The sequence below is a fragment of the Ceratotherium simum genome, chromosome X (assembly GCF_057802395.1).
Source record: "Ceratotherium simum simum isolate JZ-2026a chromosome X, ASM5780239v1, whole genome shotgun sequence".
NCBI lineage: Eukaryota > Metazoa > Chordata > Mammalia > Perissodactyla > Rhinocerotidae > Ceratotherium > Ceratotherium simum.
Genome location: NC_141940.1, coordinates 78,525,377 through 78,543,237, shown reverse-complemented (window position 1 = coordinate 78,543,237; position 17,861 = coordinate 78,525,377). Strand labels below are relative to the sequence as shown.

At 44.3% G+C, this 17,861-nt stretch overlaps 1 protein-coding gene across 1 annotated transcript in view; it reads left to right on the top strand.

Moving 5' to 3' along the window:
* MSN (moesin) overlaps positions 1-17,861 on the top strand; it is a 68,999-nt gene that overhangs the window by 31,150 nt on the left and 19,988 nt on the right. Inside the window, exon 2 of the mRNA XM_004439905.3 lies at positions 10,089-10,172. Within this exon, the coding sequence (XP_004439962.1) occupies positions 10,089-10,172 (84 nt within the window). The remainder of the gene's footprint in view (positions 1-10,088; positions 10,173-17,861) is intronic.

Genomic DNA, 17,861 nt, shown 5'->3' with positions numbered 1-17,861 from the left:
ACTTGCTGTGTTTCCCTTCTATCAAGCATCCCTCTAGCCATGAGAGGCTGTTTCGTTGAGGGAACTGTATTCCATGCCAGATGTTCCCAAATCTGGCTGGGCCTTAGAATTATCTGAAGCTCTTAACTTCTGATGCCTGGGCCCTGCTTCTTATATAATAAATCAGAATCTCTGTGAGTGAGGCCAGGGAATCTGTATTTTAAAAATTTCCCCAGGTGATTCTGATGAGCCAGTTTGTGATTTTCTGGATACTTCTGGAGTTTGGAGGTCCTGGTGGATTGTGTTGAGGGAGTGGGGACTTGTGTATGTTGGTGACACGTGATTGGAGAAAATGGCAAGGAAGAGCCCAGAATGAGGAAGGAAGATCTGGCAGCCTTTGAAAAGGACAAGGTAGCATAAGCACTCTGTTGTGTTCTGCCTCCCCTCAGGGCTGTGCTTCTTGGGGGAAATCCCCATCCCTCTCAAGAGAGAAAGCATTTACAATAATGCAAGGATATATATGTGTCTACCTAATATGCATGGCTTCACATTGTCTAACCAGCTAGAAATCTAATCACATTTTAGAGTTTGCCACCAAAGTGAAAGAGTCCTTTATGCTAGAAGAGCTCTCTGGAGGTCTTTTTGGGCAGTCCTTAGCCCTTTGTAGTCAAACATGTTTTTGTTTTAAATCATTCCTGAGAGGTAAGATATTTGTAAAAATATGCTAAAAAATGAGGGGTTAGTGATCATCACATTCTACTTATGATGTACCAAGTACTTTCATGTCTATTATTTTAACTTAAATCTCCCAATAACCCTGGTGTGAGGTTGATATTATTAGACCCATTTTATAAATTAGGAAACAGAGTTTCAGAAAGAGGAAGGTCAAATAGGCTCCAAATCCTCTTTCTACTCTACCATGTTTTGCTCCTCAAAGAGCTGAGACTATTATTTCTGGAATGAGGGCTCTAATTTTGTGGTTTCCCCACGTACCAGGTTTGGCTGTTGGCTTACCAGCAAATTTGGCAGGAAGCTGACCTTAGCCTAGCTATGGGTTGAAAACAGAGCTTTTTGACTTGGCCTGGAAGCCTCCCCCTGCCCTTTCATAGTTGACTGATCCTGGCTTCGGTGATTTTAACACCCAGAAGCACAGGACAGGGCAAAAATCCCATGAGCAATGGATGGAACCCAAGCTGAGGCTTGGATCAGCTCCAGTGTGCTTCAGAGCTGTGATGCTAGAGGTTGCTGGGATGTGTTCCTGAGCAGAGAGTAAAGCTCTCTTCTGATGCTCTGGGCAGAACTGTCATCTCCAGGCAGCTGCAAATGGTCTGTGTTTCCAGTTTGCAAATACTTCCTGTGAAACTTGCAGGCAGGAAGCTGGGTCAAGCAGGAAACTGATAGGAGAGACTGAAGTCCAGTTGGGTATGGCCCCAGAGAGGGGCTTTGCCCATTTGGGAGACTTACTTTATTAATGATGGGCCCTCTTCCCTTTTATTTCAGCAGCTTCAAAGTTTTATGGAGATTGAAGAATCTGTTGTTCTTGGCTACCTGGATATAAATCCATTCCTTAAATTTCCTGCCTCTTTCCCTGCTGCATTCCCCCTCCTCCAACCTCCAGCTTGGGTCTTAGCTGTGCCTGCTACTAGGGACCTTCCCAGTCAGTTGCTATCCAAATTTTTGCAAAAGAAGCTGTCTTAGAAACAAGGGATCTTTGAGTTTCCTTCCATGTTGTTACTCCCTAGAACAGGTGGTGGTGAATGTCTCAGAGCCTGAAAGTTAAGCCTGCCCTCTGTCAAAAGCTAGACTTCCAAGCAGAGCCAGCTTGGAATTTCTCATAGAAGCAAGCTGGTCCAGCCTCTTCCACATAGTCTTTCCAGATCAACAATAGTTTGCCTCAAGTATGTACTGTTTTCTAAGTGCCCGAGTGCTTCTATGGCTTATTAAATAGGCCAGTGGATCAAGAGGCAGGGTTTTTGTTTTTGTTTTTTTGCTGAGGAAGATTCACCCTGAGCTAACATCTGTGCCAGTCTTCATCTACTTTATATGTGGGTTGCTGCCACAGCATGGCTGACAAGTGGTGTAGGTCTGCACCCGAGATCTGAACCCATGAACCCGAGCTGCTGAAGCAGAGTGCACCAAACTTAACCACTAGGCCACAGGGTCGGCCCCAAAAGCCAGGTTTTTAATCCTTGTTCTTACACTCCCTAGCAGCTTTGTGACCCTGGGCCGGTGCCTCCCTTTTCTCGACCTCAGTTTCCCCAGCTGTGTATTGCAGAGTTTGAATCAAATGTTCTCTGAGGTCCCTTTCAGGTCTGACAGTTTGGGATTCTGGACTGTTTATTCTCTTGGAGAACAGGGATGAGAAGTTCAGAAGGGTGTTATTCTGGAGGATCCAGATGAGATTCTAGGATGAGTGGATTGAAATTTTGAGAAAGTGTAAAGAGGTGAAATGGCCATGCTAAGGAGCTGGTGGGGCAGCCCCTGTGCCTATTTTAGGAAGGAGAGACGGGCTGGAGTGGGGGTAGGAGAGTGGGTGTTGTTTGCTCTTGGGGTATACCTTGGCTGAGCCAATTTTGAAAGTAATTCCTGGAGTTAGGTGGAAATGGTGAGGAGCTAGTTTCCTTCCTGACTTTTCATGTGTTGAGAGGAAGCTGGGGACTGTACCTCAGCCTGAGGTTGAGCAAAAGGCTGTGTGCAATTAAGCCTGGACTAATAGGGAAGCTGCAGTTTGCTAAGGTAGCCTATTTCTGACCGTTTCAGCTTTGGCCTCTGCCCTGAGCTCGCCTCCCATAGTGACAAGGTAGATCACTCATTGCTAAGAAGGGTTAGTTATGTTTAGAGTTATTCCCCCAAATATATGGTAACTGGGGGAGTAACACCCAGTCTCCAATATGGCCTTGTCTCTCAGTTGAAATCCTTCTTGGGGAGCTTTTGGAGAGCAGGACTGGGCCAAAGCAAGTGAAAGGGGACATTTGTCTTTCATGTCCTTTGCAGCAGTTGGAGTGGGTAAATAATTACTGCTGATCCATTAAGGTATGGGTGTGTGTGGAATTGGCTGTGTTTCTCCTTTCTAGAAACTACTGGGAAAAGGCAGAGGCATAGGAAAGGTTAACCTGAGGCAGGGCTTGCCGGCTGGGCTGTGTTAAGGGTCTGGAAATAGGCAGGAAGAGGTCAGAGCAGATAATCGTACCAGGTACCACTTCCAAGTCAACAGGGAAGAGGCTGAGTTGCTGGGAAGGGAGTCAGTGGAGGAGGAGGGGTGGGGGGAGAATGCCTCCTAGGCTAGAGATTCAAAGCAACCCTTGTTTTCCTCTTTATGGAAAACAGCTGCTTGAGGCGGTGCCGTCATCCCGTCATCCCGAGAGGCAAGACAGACCAGGCCCTGCCCTGCCCTGCCCTGCCCTGCTCTGGCTCCAGTTTTGGCAGCAGGAAATGGTGGGTACTGGAGCCTAAATAATGGGGATAGGCAGTTTGAGTGACACTGTGGTGACTGTCTTCTGTCTAGGGAAGAGACTGAAGTTCTGGGGTTGCCATGGTAGGGCTTGTCCTGCCTCTGGCCCCTCCCCCTCACTTAACCTTTGCCTTCTCCATACCAGCAGCTCCAATGAAAGCCCAGAGGAGAATGGGGAGGTGGCAGGTGGGGAGTGAGGTCATTGAGCTCAGACCCAACTGGCTGACTCACAAGCTCTGCCCCGGTGAGGGGGCCTTCCCAAGCAGTGCTTCCCAGATGTGCCCAGGTTTTCTATGCCAGAGTGTTTGGGCCTTGGCCAAAATAGTTGCCAAGGCGGTGTCTGAAGACAGCAGTGAAATCAGCATGACTAGAGAGGTGGAGTTGTGGAAAGAGTTATGGGAATATCCAGAAGACCCAGTTTCACTACTTGCTGGCTGAGTAAATGTGGCTTCAGTGATGTTAAGTGAGACTGTGGGTGATAGGGCTTGGCAAATAGTTAGATTTCAGTAAGTTCAGTGTTCATTTCCATCCTTCTGTCGCCTGCCTCTGTGCACTTCAGTTTCCTCATCTGTGAAGTGGGACCAGTAATTCCAACTCCCTCTGTTTTACAGGTCTGTGCTTCAGGCAAGTGACTTTAAATTATTTGACTCTCGCTCTGCTTTCTCCTCTGTTCCCCCACACTCCTCGCCAGGAAAAAGCCACCTTGTACTTCAGTGACATGGGGCAAGTGAGGGGAAACATTGACCTGATCTCCTCACTGTTGCCTGGCTACTATTCAGCTGGGTGCTCCTTGCTCTAGGGAAAGAGATGGTCCCTTATTTGAAGCTGGCCAGGCCCAAGTACCCTAGCTGCTGCAGCCAAGGCAAAGGTAGCATCTGGCCTGGTTATTTTTGTTTCTCAGGCCAGCCATCTGGTGACACAGGAGAGATCCCAGTTTGTTGAGGGCTTTGGATGGGAGACGACTGAGATGGGCTTGTTAGTGTCCAGACTTTTTTTTTGTTCTTTAAACCCTTAATGTTCTTCGGAGACACAGTCTTTGACCTCAAGCTGAGCCTAGATCCTCAGGGACAGGCTTAGGTAGGGATTTAGTTCTCTGCTAGGGACCACATTTTGAAATGCTACCCCACTCAGGCCAGCTCCTCCACTCCTGCCAAGCTGAGGGGCTGCCTGGGAACTTTCTGCTGACTTTGGAGGCTTTATTTTCAGATTTTTGCCTCCCAAGCTAGACCACCCTCTTCTCCCCATTGAGATTGCAGAGGCCAGGCCTAAAAGGAGGGCAGTGGGTGCCCACTAGGGTGGGCATCCAGTGGTCCCTGTGTGGCAGTGGGTCTGGGCCTGCAGCTCATCTTACACGCTTGGATACCAGATTAGTCTAAGGAAGAACAAGGGATCTTTTTTTTTTTTTTTTGTGAGGAATATCACCCCTGAGCTAACATCTGCCAATCCTTCTCTTTTTGCTGGGGAAGACTGGCCCTGGGCTAACATCGTACCCATCTTCCTCCACATTATACGGGACGCCACCACAGCATGGCTGGACAAGCAGTGCGTTGGTGCGGGCCTGGGATCTGAACCTGCGAACCCCGGGCTGCCGCAGCGGAGCGCGTGCACTTAACCGCTCCGCCACCTGGCTGGTCCCTAGAACAAGGGATCTTTGTTCAAGACTCCCGCCCTACCCACCTTTAGGCCCCAGTTATGTTATTACCCTTACTCCCTCCTACCTCTGACACACAGAAAGTAGGAGAGCACAGACCCATGACCCTGTCCTCACGACTTACATTTTCTAATGAGTTAAGTGGTGGCAAGAATAGAAGTCCCTTTGTGTTTGCTTTTCTTTATATATTTTTTTTAAACCTAAGGTTATTTGTCCCCACAGTGAAATTCAGGTAACCTCAGGCTGTTCTCCCTGGAGAAGCAGCCACAGTGGAATGGCAGAAATCCTGAGCAGCGATTCTGGAGAAGTAGGTTCCAGCTGGACATCTTCAGATTTTAGGAGAGCCCTTGTCCTGGGATGATTCCCTATCTAGGAGGAAGGAAGTGTGGACAACACCAGCGTGTTTGACATGTTTACTCCCAACCCAGGCTGGGTCTTTTTTCTACCAAGTGATTTATTTAAGAAATATTTCTTTTTTTTTTTTTAAGTATATTACTTTTATTAATCCTTTTCTTTTTTTTAATAATTTTATTATAATTATAATAATAATAATTATATAATTATTATATACAAATAATTATAATAATAATAATTATATAATTATTATATACAAATAATTATATAATTATTTGTTTATTTTCCCCCAAAGCCCCAGTAGAGGGTTGTATGTCACAGCTGCACATCCTTCTAGTTGCTGTATGTGGGATGTGGCCTCTGCATGGCCAGAGAAGCGGTGCGTCAGTGCGCACCCCTGGATCCGAACCCAGGCCGCCAGCAGCGGAGCTCGTGCACTCAACCGCTAAGCCACAGGGCCTGCCCCTAAGAAATATTTCTTTAACAAATATTTGAGTTAAATATTTGGGCCTATGGGCCAGAGCCTGAAGATGCTAGGTTGATACGACCTGCGATTGACATGATCTGCAGGAGATACTGGCTTATTTCCTTTGAAAATTGTTCCCATCGTTTGTTATGGCTGAGTAGTATTCCATTGCATATATATACCACATCTTCTTTATCCATTCGTCCCTTGATGGGCACTTAGGTTGCTTCCAACTCTTGGCTATTGTGAATAAACGCAGCCATAAGAAACGATGAAATCCAGCCATTTGTGACAACATGGATGGACATTGAGGCTATTATGCAAAGTGAAATAAGTCAGAGGGAGAAGGTCAAATACCGTATGATTTCCTTCATTAAGTAGTAGATAATAACAACAATAAACAAACACATAGAGACAGAGATTGGATTGGTGGTTACCAGAGGGGACGGGGGGAGGGAGGAGGGTGAAAGGGATAATTCGGCACATGTGTGTGTGATGGGTTGTATTTAGTATTTGGGTGGTGAACATGATGTAATCTATGCAGAAATCGAAGTATAATGATGTACACCTGAAATTTATACAATGTTATAAACCAATGTTACTGCAATAAACAAAAAATTAAAAAAAAAAAAGAAAATTGTTCCCAATAGTGTGAATTAAAGGGAACTCCCACACTAAAATGTTTCCCCAGAGTCCCACCCTTTAACTCAGTTTCCTCCCTGGGCACTTTCTTCCAAAAAGCCCTGTTCCGATTCTGCCCCACCCTTCTCAGAACCTCCCGGCTGGCTAGCCACTGCCAACAGGATTAAGACCCTCCCCCTACCTTCCCAGCCTCTCTGCTCACTCTTCACTCTGCAGCCCTCATTCACCCTGGAGTAGGCCTGCATGCTTGCTTCTAAACAGTCATCTGCATCCCTGTCTCCTGGGCCATCGCGCGCATTCCCTACCTGGGGCCCTCGGGTGCTCTTCTCCCCACTCCTGCAGTCTCCCTTTTTCAAAATCCAACTTATCCTTAGAGACCAGTACAAATACCACTTTGAACCGTGGTTCTTTATTTCCACAAAAGGTTTCCTCCATTGGGGAGGGGTGTGACCCCCTCTTGGAGTCAGGGACTGATCCTACAGCTCTAATGACCATAGTTCCTTAGACGTAGTGTTCCATTAATATTGGGTGAACTGAAATAAATTTATAGGAATCTCCTTAACCTGGAGTCCTCGGGCCTCCATGGGTTCCATGGATATAATTTGAAGTAGGAAGGATCAGTGAACTTGGATGGAGGAAAATTATATATTTGTTTTCACTAAATTCTCACTGAAATGTAGCCCCTCTTTCAATTATGAATGTAGGCAAAAAAAAAGCAGTAGTAATGGTGGTACCTATGATTTTTGTCACCAATGGAAATCTAAGATATTTTTATATTACAATTTAGTTATTGTAGATTTCTCAAAATATCATTTATACTCAACACAAAGTTGAGATTACAGTAGTAATAACTAATAAGACCCAGTGCTAGGTAATTTCGTAATATGATAATAAAGAAAGACATTAAATTTTGATAACTATTTCAGTATAATTGGTATGTTTGTATCTACTTTATTTCATGCATTTACAAATATTCTGAAAAGGAGTCCATAGACGTCACCAGACTGCTCAGAGGGGTCCATGGCACAAAAGGTCAAAATGTTAAATGTTCCCACCTCTGAATGTATATGCTATGCTATATCTGTCTATTTCTTATATTCCCTTTCTTAGTACTGTTGATTTAGCCAACATCTTGTGAGTACCCACTGAGTCTTGGGTGCTAGAGAGGTAACTAAGTAAGACAGGAACTTTGAGGTGAGAATGAAGTCCAATGTACTAAAAGGCCCCCTATCCCTTTTCCACTCTTTCCTATCCCCTCAGTCATTGGTGTTTTGAGTTCTCCCCTGACCTGGCTCAAGGGTGATTTTAGGCTAGATATTGAGGCCAAATTCTAGCCCATTGGGCCTTATTCTTCCTACCTTATGAGGGCCCATTCTGTGGAGGTCACTGGATTGGCAGGAAGCCTAGGGTAACACTGAGTCAAGGTGGCTAACCTTGCCCATTGTCTCCCACTGGGGTACTTGCCTTACTTGTTCCTGCCTTCAGGGCCTTTCCTGTCCCATTGTCAATCCTGAAATAGATTTCCTCCTTGGCTCCCTGGTGAGATTTATTTACAAAGTTGTTCCCCAGGCCTGGTCCTCATCAGAATTGTTTAGCTGGCAAAATGGCTGTCTGGCCCCCTCTTCCCCGCTAACTGACCCCTGTGCTCAGGAAAGGCCCAGAGGTGTCAAAGGCTGATAAGGCTAATGTCTTACCCACTCCATGGGGATTTGCTTCTTTGACAATTCTATTTTCAGTCTCCCCCCAATAGTATAGTAGTATGTGAACGTCTTAGAAAATGTAGATTCGTTTTTTTTTTTTTTTGACTTAAAGAAGGGAGAATGCACTCCTAAGATCACCATCCAAAAACCAAGCCTGACTTGACTAACGCTTAGGCATGATTCCAATCATCTCTCTATGTATACTTTTTATAAAATTGACCTCATGCAATCTCGTTGCTTACTCTTCTTCACTTCACTTAATATTACTGAAGTATTTTCCCTGGGCATGAAATAGTCTTCATTGACCATATAACAAGCCATCTTGTGGCTGTACCATATAGATTATGTAAGCAAAATGTCCAATAATTAAAAAATTAATCTTTGATTTATTTTAATGGGAGACATTTTGCATTTCAGTGTAAGAGGGGCTTAGCATATTGGTTTAAATTGTGTGGTTTGGACTTAGATCTGAATTCAAACTCTGTCTTCCCCTCTTACTAGTGATGCGACATCAGACGAATATCTATTGCTTTTTTTTTTTTTTGGTGAAGAAGATTGGCCCTGAGCTAACATATGTTGCCAATCTTCCCCGTTTTGCTTGAGGGAGATTGTCTCTGAGCTAACATCTGTGCCAGTCTTCCTCTATTTTGTATGTAGGACACTGCCACAGCTTGGCTTGATGAGTGGTCTGTAGGTCCGTGCCCAGGATCCAAACCAGCAAACCCTGGCCCACTGAAGCAGAGCACGTGAGGTTAACCACTATGCCACTGGCCTGGCCCCTGACAAATATCTATTTCTTCATCTCCAATGTGGAGATAATACTTTCTACTTCACAGGGTGATTCTTGATATTAAATGGGGTAGTGCATATGAAGTGCCTACTGAGTACTAAGTCTCCATACATGAAAGCTGTTGCTTATTGTTGCTGTTACTACTATTACCACTACTACCAAGTTTTCAGCCAATGGAACAAACCTCTAGTGATGAAATTTCAGCTATCATTGACCTGGGCTAGGGGATCTATTCGTAAAGGTGGAGGGTACTTTTTCTAGTGCCTGTGAAATCCTGTGTGTGGCTTTTATTTTCATCTAGGCCTGTCCCTGTCCCTTTTCCCTTTCCTGACTTGGCTTTGGCAGCACCTCTGTGCTGCCCACACCTACCTCTGTTGAGGCCCCTTTCCTCTCTTGTGCCTGGGGGCACCAATGAGACATAAATACAGGAAGCATTAACAATGCAAGTTGGTATATAGAACCATAGATGTCAGCACTGAAAAGGTCCTTGGAGATCAACTAGTGTAATTGACGTCTCTCCCATTCCTACCCTTGCACAGATGAGGGGAATTAAGGCCCAGGAAATGGATAAGACTTATCCAAGGTTATAGACTGAGCCAGTTACAGTGCTAGGCTTGGAACCCAGTGTTCTTTATCCTATCCTTAACTTGCCTCTGCAAAGACCAGTGCTGTAGATAATCCAGGCTATAGATCAGAGGTGGAGAGAGAATGCTGTGGGCTTGGAGCTGGCTGGTGTAGATGGAGAAGGCTTCCTAGAAGAAGCACAGTCAGCACTTGCTTCCTCTTGATAGTAGGCTGATTAGCATTCATTTGTTTGCCCCTTGGTAAGCATTACTCTGTGGCTATGTTTTTTGTCTTCAGTAAGCTGGTTGAGAGCAGGGGCTGAATTATTGTTTGTTTGTTTCAATATTCTCCCTTCCTTCCCACCAATATCTAAGTTGCTCAGGTTCTTAGCATCCTAGTTCCCTCTTCTGTGGTTGAACAGAGACACTTGTCCCAGGCTTTGCTGAGCACAGAGCCAGACAACTAATTTGCCTCCTTTGATCTCATCCTAGATCAATGTGCGTGTGACCACCATGGATGCAGAGTTGGAGTTTGCCATCCAGCCCAACACCACTGGCAAGCAGCTGTTTGACCAGGTAAGGGAGGGACTCGTTTTTCCTTAACCTATTCCACTTCTCCCAGTAGCTCCCCCGACAATGACTGCTTCTTAGGAATCTCTTCTCCTACTTGCTCCTCCAAGATGGGTCAAAACAAAAGCTGACCCCAGCCTTAAAAACAAAGGAGGCAAAGTTTAACTTTGGCAGCCTGTACCTTGGATGGTCCTGACTAATCCTATCCTTGGCCCTGAACATGGGAGAAAAGAGAAGTGAGCAGGGTATAACTCTGTGCTAGATGCTCTAAAAGTGTTAGCACATGGAGCCTTCCTCTCAACCCTGAAACATGTGAGTGATCTCTTCTCCATTTTAGTGATGAGGCTCAGAAATTAAATAACTTAATTGCACCCAGCCAGTACCTGGCTGGGATTTGAACCCCACATTCTTGTCACTGTACCACATGGCCTCTGTCACATTTTTTTTTTGCTTCCTAGTAGAAGGAAGCCAACTTATTCTCCCTGAAGTAGCGTGCTCTGTGTACATTTCCCTCAAAGGAAATTTGGGACTTAGGACACCACTGAAGGTGAGGAATGCAGTAGGAGGGTACTTTATCTCCTGCAGTAATGCCATGGAGATAATGCTGAAGTGGTCATTCCCATCTCCAACCCAAAGGGGGTCCCTTCACTGTGAATCACCATTATCAGAAAGGATGTGCTATATAATATAATAGCCAGGTGGGGGCCACAGAATCTTTCAGCATTCAAAGACTCTCCAGGGGCCAAGAGAATGTGCCATCTGTGACCAAACTTCCAGGAGGGAAAATGGGGCTACCATTTCCAGAGGCTAGGATCCCTCCAGACAGGCCATTATCCCATTTCCCTACTAGCCTCTGGTGAGGTGGGGGTCTGACATTGTCCAGGATATTGGGACCACATGTCACCTTGATGGATTTTTCAGGCCCTCTCGCTTCCCTTTCTCCTTTGCTCTCTGAGTCCTTCTACTGTCTGAGAACTCTCCCAGAGTTGGGAAAGGGAAGGAAAAAAGATGAAAGAGGTTGTATTCAAATGAGATAATTCTATTCCTATGAATACTCCTGACTGGTGAGGGGAAAGACAAGGAGAGAAAGGAGATGGGGATGATAGGGAGGATGTTTTCCATTCAGATCTCCATGTAAAAGGAAGGAAGGGATGGCTAGAAATCTGAAGACAGCTTGGCCATGCCCCCCAATCCCTGATGTCACATGACAGAGTGGGAAAATTGTTGTCTATGGATAGTACAGATGAGAATTAACATTTGTCTAGCACTAACTGTATACCAGGTACTGTGACAGGCATTTTGTATACCATATCATTTGACTATCTCAAAGCCCTGTGAGTGCAGGAATTAGTACTGGCTTCATTTTACAGATGAGTTAACAAAATCTTCATTTTTTTTAGCTAGGCCTTAGGAAAATTATTGAATCTCTCTGGGTTGGTATGCTCATCCAAAAAAAAAAAAGTAGGTCTAATACCTACTTCACAGGCTTTATGTGAGGTTATGAAGAGTGTATTATTTATAGCTCACTCATTATTCAAAAAGAAACTTGTTATGGTGGTTTATAAGGATACAAGGATACAAAATCCAAAAGGATAAATTAGAAATAGATGAGAAAGACAATAAGAAAATACCAATAGGGAAGCAAGTTTTATGTGAACCATCCAGCATGTAGTAGAGATGTAATAAATGATAGCTCCTAAATGCCATGACATTTTCTGTCTTGTAAATCAGCTAGAGTTGGGAGATGGGCTTGAAGATCCTCAGAGTATCTAACTTTGGATTTAGCTGGAACTTGCTTCTTCTCTGGAGTTTGTTTTGTTTTGAATGGTGTAAGTAATCATTGGTATTTAATTTGTGAAAGTACAAATTAGTCAGGGGAACATTTAAACACACATTTACAACAATTAATGTGCCAACATTCACATAGCTTGCAAGTGATTACGATGCTAGTCTGGAATGACTGAATGCATTTTGATTATATTAATGTTTTGAATTCTCCCTTTGCATGCAGGTTTTATATTGGAGAGCTTTTAAAAGGACAGCCTGGTGAAGTCAAAAGGGCACTAGATGGAAAGTTAGAAACCTTGGGCCCTAGGGCTGGCTCTACCACTAATTCTCCTTACACAAACCTTTCCCCTCTTTGGGCCTCCGTTTCCCTATCTGTACAATGTCTAACTGATCTCTTAAATCTGTTTATGTCTCAAAAATTTACCTCTGGCATTTATTTCTACATTCCATATCTCTTTCTTTCCCATTTTTAACCCCACTATTTGGATTTCAGTTAATCCCTTTCTGTAAAAAGGAAGGAAAGCCCTCATTTGAGTATGATTAGCAGTTGGCATAAGCCAGAGTGATGGGGAGCTGGCAGGGAGGACATCTCTTTCTGGGCAGGCATCTTACTATCTCTAGGACTAAAAGGAGAAGGTGTCCATCTGATATGTAGGCTGTTACGCCCTTTGCTTCAGACAGCAATATCATTCTAGTGCAGAGTATCAGCCAGTGTGGATTTTATGGTCCAACTGGGAACACGAGGCTCCTTTGGCCTCTACTCAGACTCCTTCCCAGAGCCCTGGTTCTGCACCCCACCCCTCTCAAGCCCAAGCCAAATGACTCCATCCCCTGCCCTAAACCCTGGGGGCTTTGTACATTTGCATTGGAGGGGATAGCTGTGGAGGGTGAGTAAGACATAATTTAGAGCCCAGGGCAAAAAAATCCTTGGGCAAAGAGATTTATTAGCTTCAAAAAGCCACAAGGCCTGGTAATTCTTTGTTAGTGTTGGTTTGGTTTAAATTCTGTGGGTGTGGTTTTCAGGCAAGCCCAGATGGTAGGGAGCCCTGGCCAGATTGGTGTGCTAGTTCTCAAAACAGCACTCTCAAAACAGTAGTTCTACTACTTCCCAAACAAAGCCCTTGAGAGACTTGAATCTTTCATACTGGTTGGGGAGAGGAAAGGGAGAAAACCAGGAAGTTCATGACTTCCCATCCTGAAAATCAGTGTTGTTTTGAGAAATATCATTTATTGAGCACATACTATGGACTAGCCCTGGCTAGGTGCTTTAATCCTCACAATGATCCTGCCTATGAGAGGTGAAAGAACATACTCTAGGTTATGTAGTTAGTAAGTTGTGATATGGAGTTTCAAATATAGCTCTGAGTGCAAAACTATTCTTTTCCCCACTGCACTACTCTGCTTAGGGTGAATGAAGCTGTTCGCCTTGGAGAAGACACAAGAGAAGATGTGTTCTCTGTCTTGAGGTCTCTGAGGGGCTGTGATAGGAAGGAGGGGGCAGTCATGTTCTGTGAGATCAGAAGGGGCAGAACTGGGACCCCATAGGTGAAAACTATAAGGAAAAAAGGTTTGAGCTCAGTCAAGGAATTCCTAGCTCTAGCTCTAGTCTAGCTTTACCTGCCCCCTCCCCTCAAAGTTTTTGAGCTCTAGAAGAGAGACGAAATCTCAGAGCATCCATTCATTTATCTATTTATTGACTGATTCAATATTGACTGAAGGTCTACTGTGTCTTGAGGAGAATCTCTAGACCTATCAAATACCATCTCTGCTCTTAAGGAACTTGAAGTTCCTTACATGTGGAAGTATAAAAAAGTACATGCAACTCTCCTCCCACATAGAATGAAAGAAACACCTTTGAGGCTCAGGTTGTGTATAGAGAATGGGATTTGATGTTAGCCATGGGTTCAAATTCTGTCCTTCTATTTAGCTGTGTGACCTTGGATGGCTCATTTAGCCGCTTAGGACTTTACTTTCCTCAGTAAAATGGTAATCACACTAATCTCAGAGATTTTGTGGTTTTATTTAATCTTCAAATAAGTAAAGTGCCTGGTACATAGCAGGCATTCTAATGTTGGTTGTTCTTATTAAGGGCTAAATAAGTAGGTGGAAATTGCCCTGGGAGTTCAGATAAGGGATCCATGTAATCAGGAAGCTTTTCTGGCTCAGTGAAGTCCTTATGATTTGTGGACTCTGCATTGAAGGCAGCAACCCTTTCTTCTCTTCCATTTTTATTTTATAAAATAACTAACATCTGTTATTGTAATAGTAGTATCCCTATCTTATAGATGAGGAACTGAGGCGTAGAGAGGGGAAAAGACCTGTTTAAGGTCAGATAGCTAGGAAGTAGTATAGTGCTTGAACCAAGGCATATAGCATTTCCAATTTTCCCAGTGCCTTTGGGCAGCTGCGTCCTCTGTGACCTCCCCTTTCTTTGCCTGTTCCCATTCTGAGTGAAAAAAAGTTTAGTCCCTAAACTTAGAACCCTAGCTGAGTGTGTTCTGTGTTATAGAGCAGGCAGCCACTTAAGCACAGACAGTGGAGTAGCAGAAGCAGCAATGGTGGCAGTCCCTCCTAGAACTTTCCAGTTATGCATTGATTTGATTTCACATGGGTAGCTGACATTGCTGCCAAGCCTGTAATGGGATCTCAGTGGGACACAGATGTTTGGGCTTTGACGCAGTTTTGCACATAATTTCTCATGCAGTTTTCCTCTTGAGGCTCCATCCTTGCTTCCTGATCCTGCTTTGGGCTTCTGAAGTACCTGATTATGTCACTAGTTTGTTTACTCAGATAGATGTATGGGGGATTTGGGGAGGGGAGCTCTGAGCTCTGGAATTGACCTGATCTCCCCTCCCCTCCATTGACCTCAGACGTAGGCAGCCTTCACATGCAAAAGAGAGGCAAAAGGGGGTTCTTTGTTACATCCAGATGCCCCTGGCAATTAGTAAGGATTTTCTCAGGCAAATCTCTTCCCTTCACTGGACCCCAGTTTTCCAGTTTATGCTGCTTGGACCCTATAATGCACCACAGTCTGTTTTGGAGGTTTGTATAGCGTGGCTGAAGAGAATCCATGCCAGTGTCTTACAAACTGAAGTGCTGGTCCCTCTAGGTGTATGTGGCAGATTCTGTGAGGTACACAGAGCTGCGGGATGAATGTGATTTAGTATATTGGAGCATCAATTTTATTTGTAGATGTTATTTATTTCATTATTAAAACATAGATACTTAAGGGCCGGCCCCATGGCTCAGAGGTTAAGTGCGCGCGCTCCGCTGCTGGCGGCCTGGGTTCGGATTCCGGGCGCGAACCGACGCACCGCTTCTCCGGCTATGCTGAGGCCGCGTCCCACGTACAGCAGCTGGAAGGATGTGCAGCTATGACATACAACTATCTACTGGGGCTTTGGGGGAAAAATAAATAAATAAAATAAAAAAAATAAAGAATTGTGAGGATTAGAAGTAATGTATAGAAGTTCTCTGTGCTTAGCACATAGTGGGTGGACAATAAAATGTACGCAACATTATTTAGAATTGTATTCTGTAATAAAAAAAAAAACAACATAGATACTTAAGAAGTAGAATGTAAAATTTGCACAAATGATTAAGATTAAACCTGGGCTTCAAAGAAATTCTTGCTTGCAGCCATCTACTGCTACTTCCCCCACCCCCTACCATGTCCCTGGGTATATGCATTCATTATTTTCTGCTGCTGAAGGATTTATTCCAAGACAGCTTTGAGAAATACTAGCTCAGGCCCGATGAGTTGGCTGTCTGGGGTCAAAGGGAACCAAATAATTTTCTTCTCAGGAATAGAGTCATTTCTCAGAGTGGAATGGTAAAGATCCTAGTCACTGGAGCCATGGATATTGTTCGTACAACCAGGACCTAAATACTCTCTCTCACTAGAAAATGAAGTTTCTCATTACTCTGGAGTGGAGATCTCAGCTGGAAGCAAAGCTGGAAAGGCAAAGACTTGGAAATGGGTCCAAGAGTTGCCTGATGAAATAATTCCCAGCACCCTGTGGACCTTAATTGGAGATTTCCTTATAACCTGGGGTCCAGAGGTCATCTGTTTTATCCTTTGTTCTTTTTCAGTATCAATTCTGACTTCAGACCATATTTCCTTCCCCCCACACCCTCACTTCCTCACTTTGGGACTTTGGTGGCAGCTGAGAGACATTGCTCATCTCTGCAAGCCCTGGAGCCTAAGGAAGTGGAAAATTTATATGCATCTGATTTCTCTATGTTTATAAGGGAAGAGGCAGTGCTCAGAGAGATTAAAATTCCCTACTGATCCTGAAATCTTTCTTTTGATATCGCTTTAGCTGTTACTTTGTCCAATTTCTCCTCAGATACTCTAGATCCTGGAACTATTTATTTTGGTTCCCGTGATCCTCCTTTCATCACACCCCTACCCATCCCACTAGTGAAACAGACAATATGGTACAAAAAAGGCTAAGGAGCTCACTGCTGGGACCTCTGGGACTGGCTGCCTAGTCTGTGCCTACTTCACTCCCTTTTAGTTCTGGGGTCTCTGAGCCTCTATAGCTGGGCTGTTGGTACAGGCAAAGACCAGTTGCTGCTCTACCAGTTCTGTTCCCAGTTAGCGTGCCGCCCGCCCCCCCCCCCCAGCCCCGCACCATGAGCTAGCATCCTGGCCTTAATGGTCCATCTTCAGCATCTTCAGTGGGTCTCTGTCTCCTGGGACTGGATTGTTTCTTGGAACTTCTTCCCACCAGTTGCATCTGGATACACTATTCTTCTGCAACCCTGTGGAAAATTATTAGAACTGTTAATTGGGCCCTGTGTTAGATCTAGGATGAGGTAAGTGGTGCTTTAAAAAATCTTTCCTGTCCATATCCTCCCCTGCTGTCCTCTGCAAAAAAGCCAATATTGCATTTCAACATGAATATTTTATATTCTCCATCTAAAACCTGCTGGCAATTCCTAGTGCCTATTGACTTAGACTCAAGGACTCACCTTTTCATTGAATCCTGGAAGTCTTTTCATCTTTCCTCACACCCCCACCCCATTTATCTTTTCTAAATATGCTGCTAGTTACCCAAGTCAGCAAGAGGTAGGTGGGAAATCAGATTGTATTTCTTAGTCATTTACAAATAACCTAATTAGTAGAATGATAGAACTTGAGAGAATAAAGAAGCCATTTTAGCCATACTACTTGTAGTATATGGGGAATCTGAATAGATGGGGAAGCTGAGGCCCAGAGAGGGAACTGTACTGCCTTAAGATCGCACAGCAAGTTGGAGACGGAAGTGAAACTTTTGCTCAGGTTTTCTGATACCTGAATCAAGCTGTGAAAGAAGGGTGACCACTATGCATACTCCAGTGAGCAATAAAGGTTGATGACTTGGGGATCTGGCTTCTCTCCAAAATGGTTGTTGACTGAGCCTAGTGGGAAAGCCAGGAACCATATTTAGATGAAGAGGCAGTCAAAGTTTTATTATTTGGCTGGGATATCTGGGGCAAAAGAGAGACAAGGCAGTTAGTCACTTGAGAAGTCCAGGGCTCCTAAGCTCCTATGAGCCCTTGGCATTAGGAGATAGCATGCTAGAGAAGAAAGGATACAGGTATTGAAGTCATACACATCAGAATTCTAGTCTCGACTCTACAATTTTAGACAGGTTGCCTCTCTAAGCCTTAGTTTCCTCATTTATAAAATGAAGATAATAGCTATCTCAGGGTTTTTCAGTGTTCAGTACCTGGCGTATAATAGATACTTAATAAATATGACCTACTTTTTCCTTGGGACCTCTGAAGCTCTATATTGTAAGCTCTGGGAGAGACTATGGGGTCTGGCTTTGGATACATAGTAGAAACTTTATGGATACAATGGAGGGCTGTGTGTGTGTGTGTGTGTGTGTGTGTGTGTGTGTAGGGGAGATAATGATT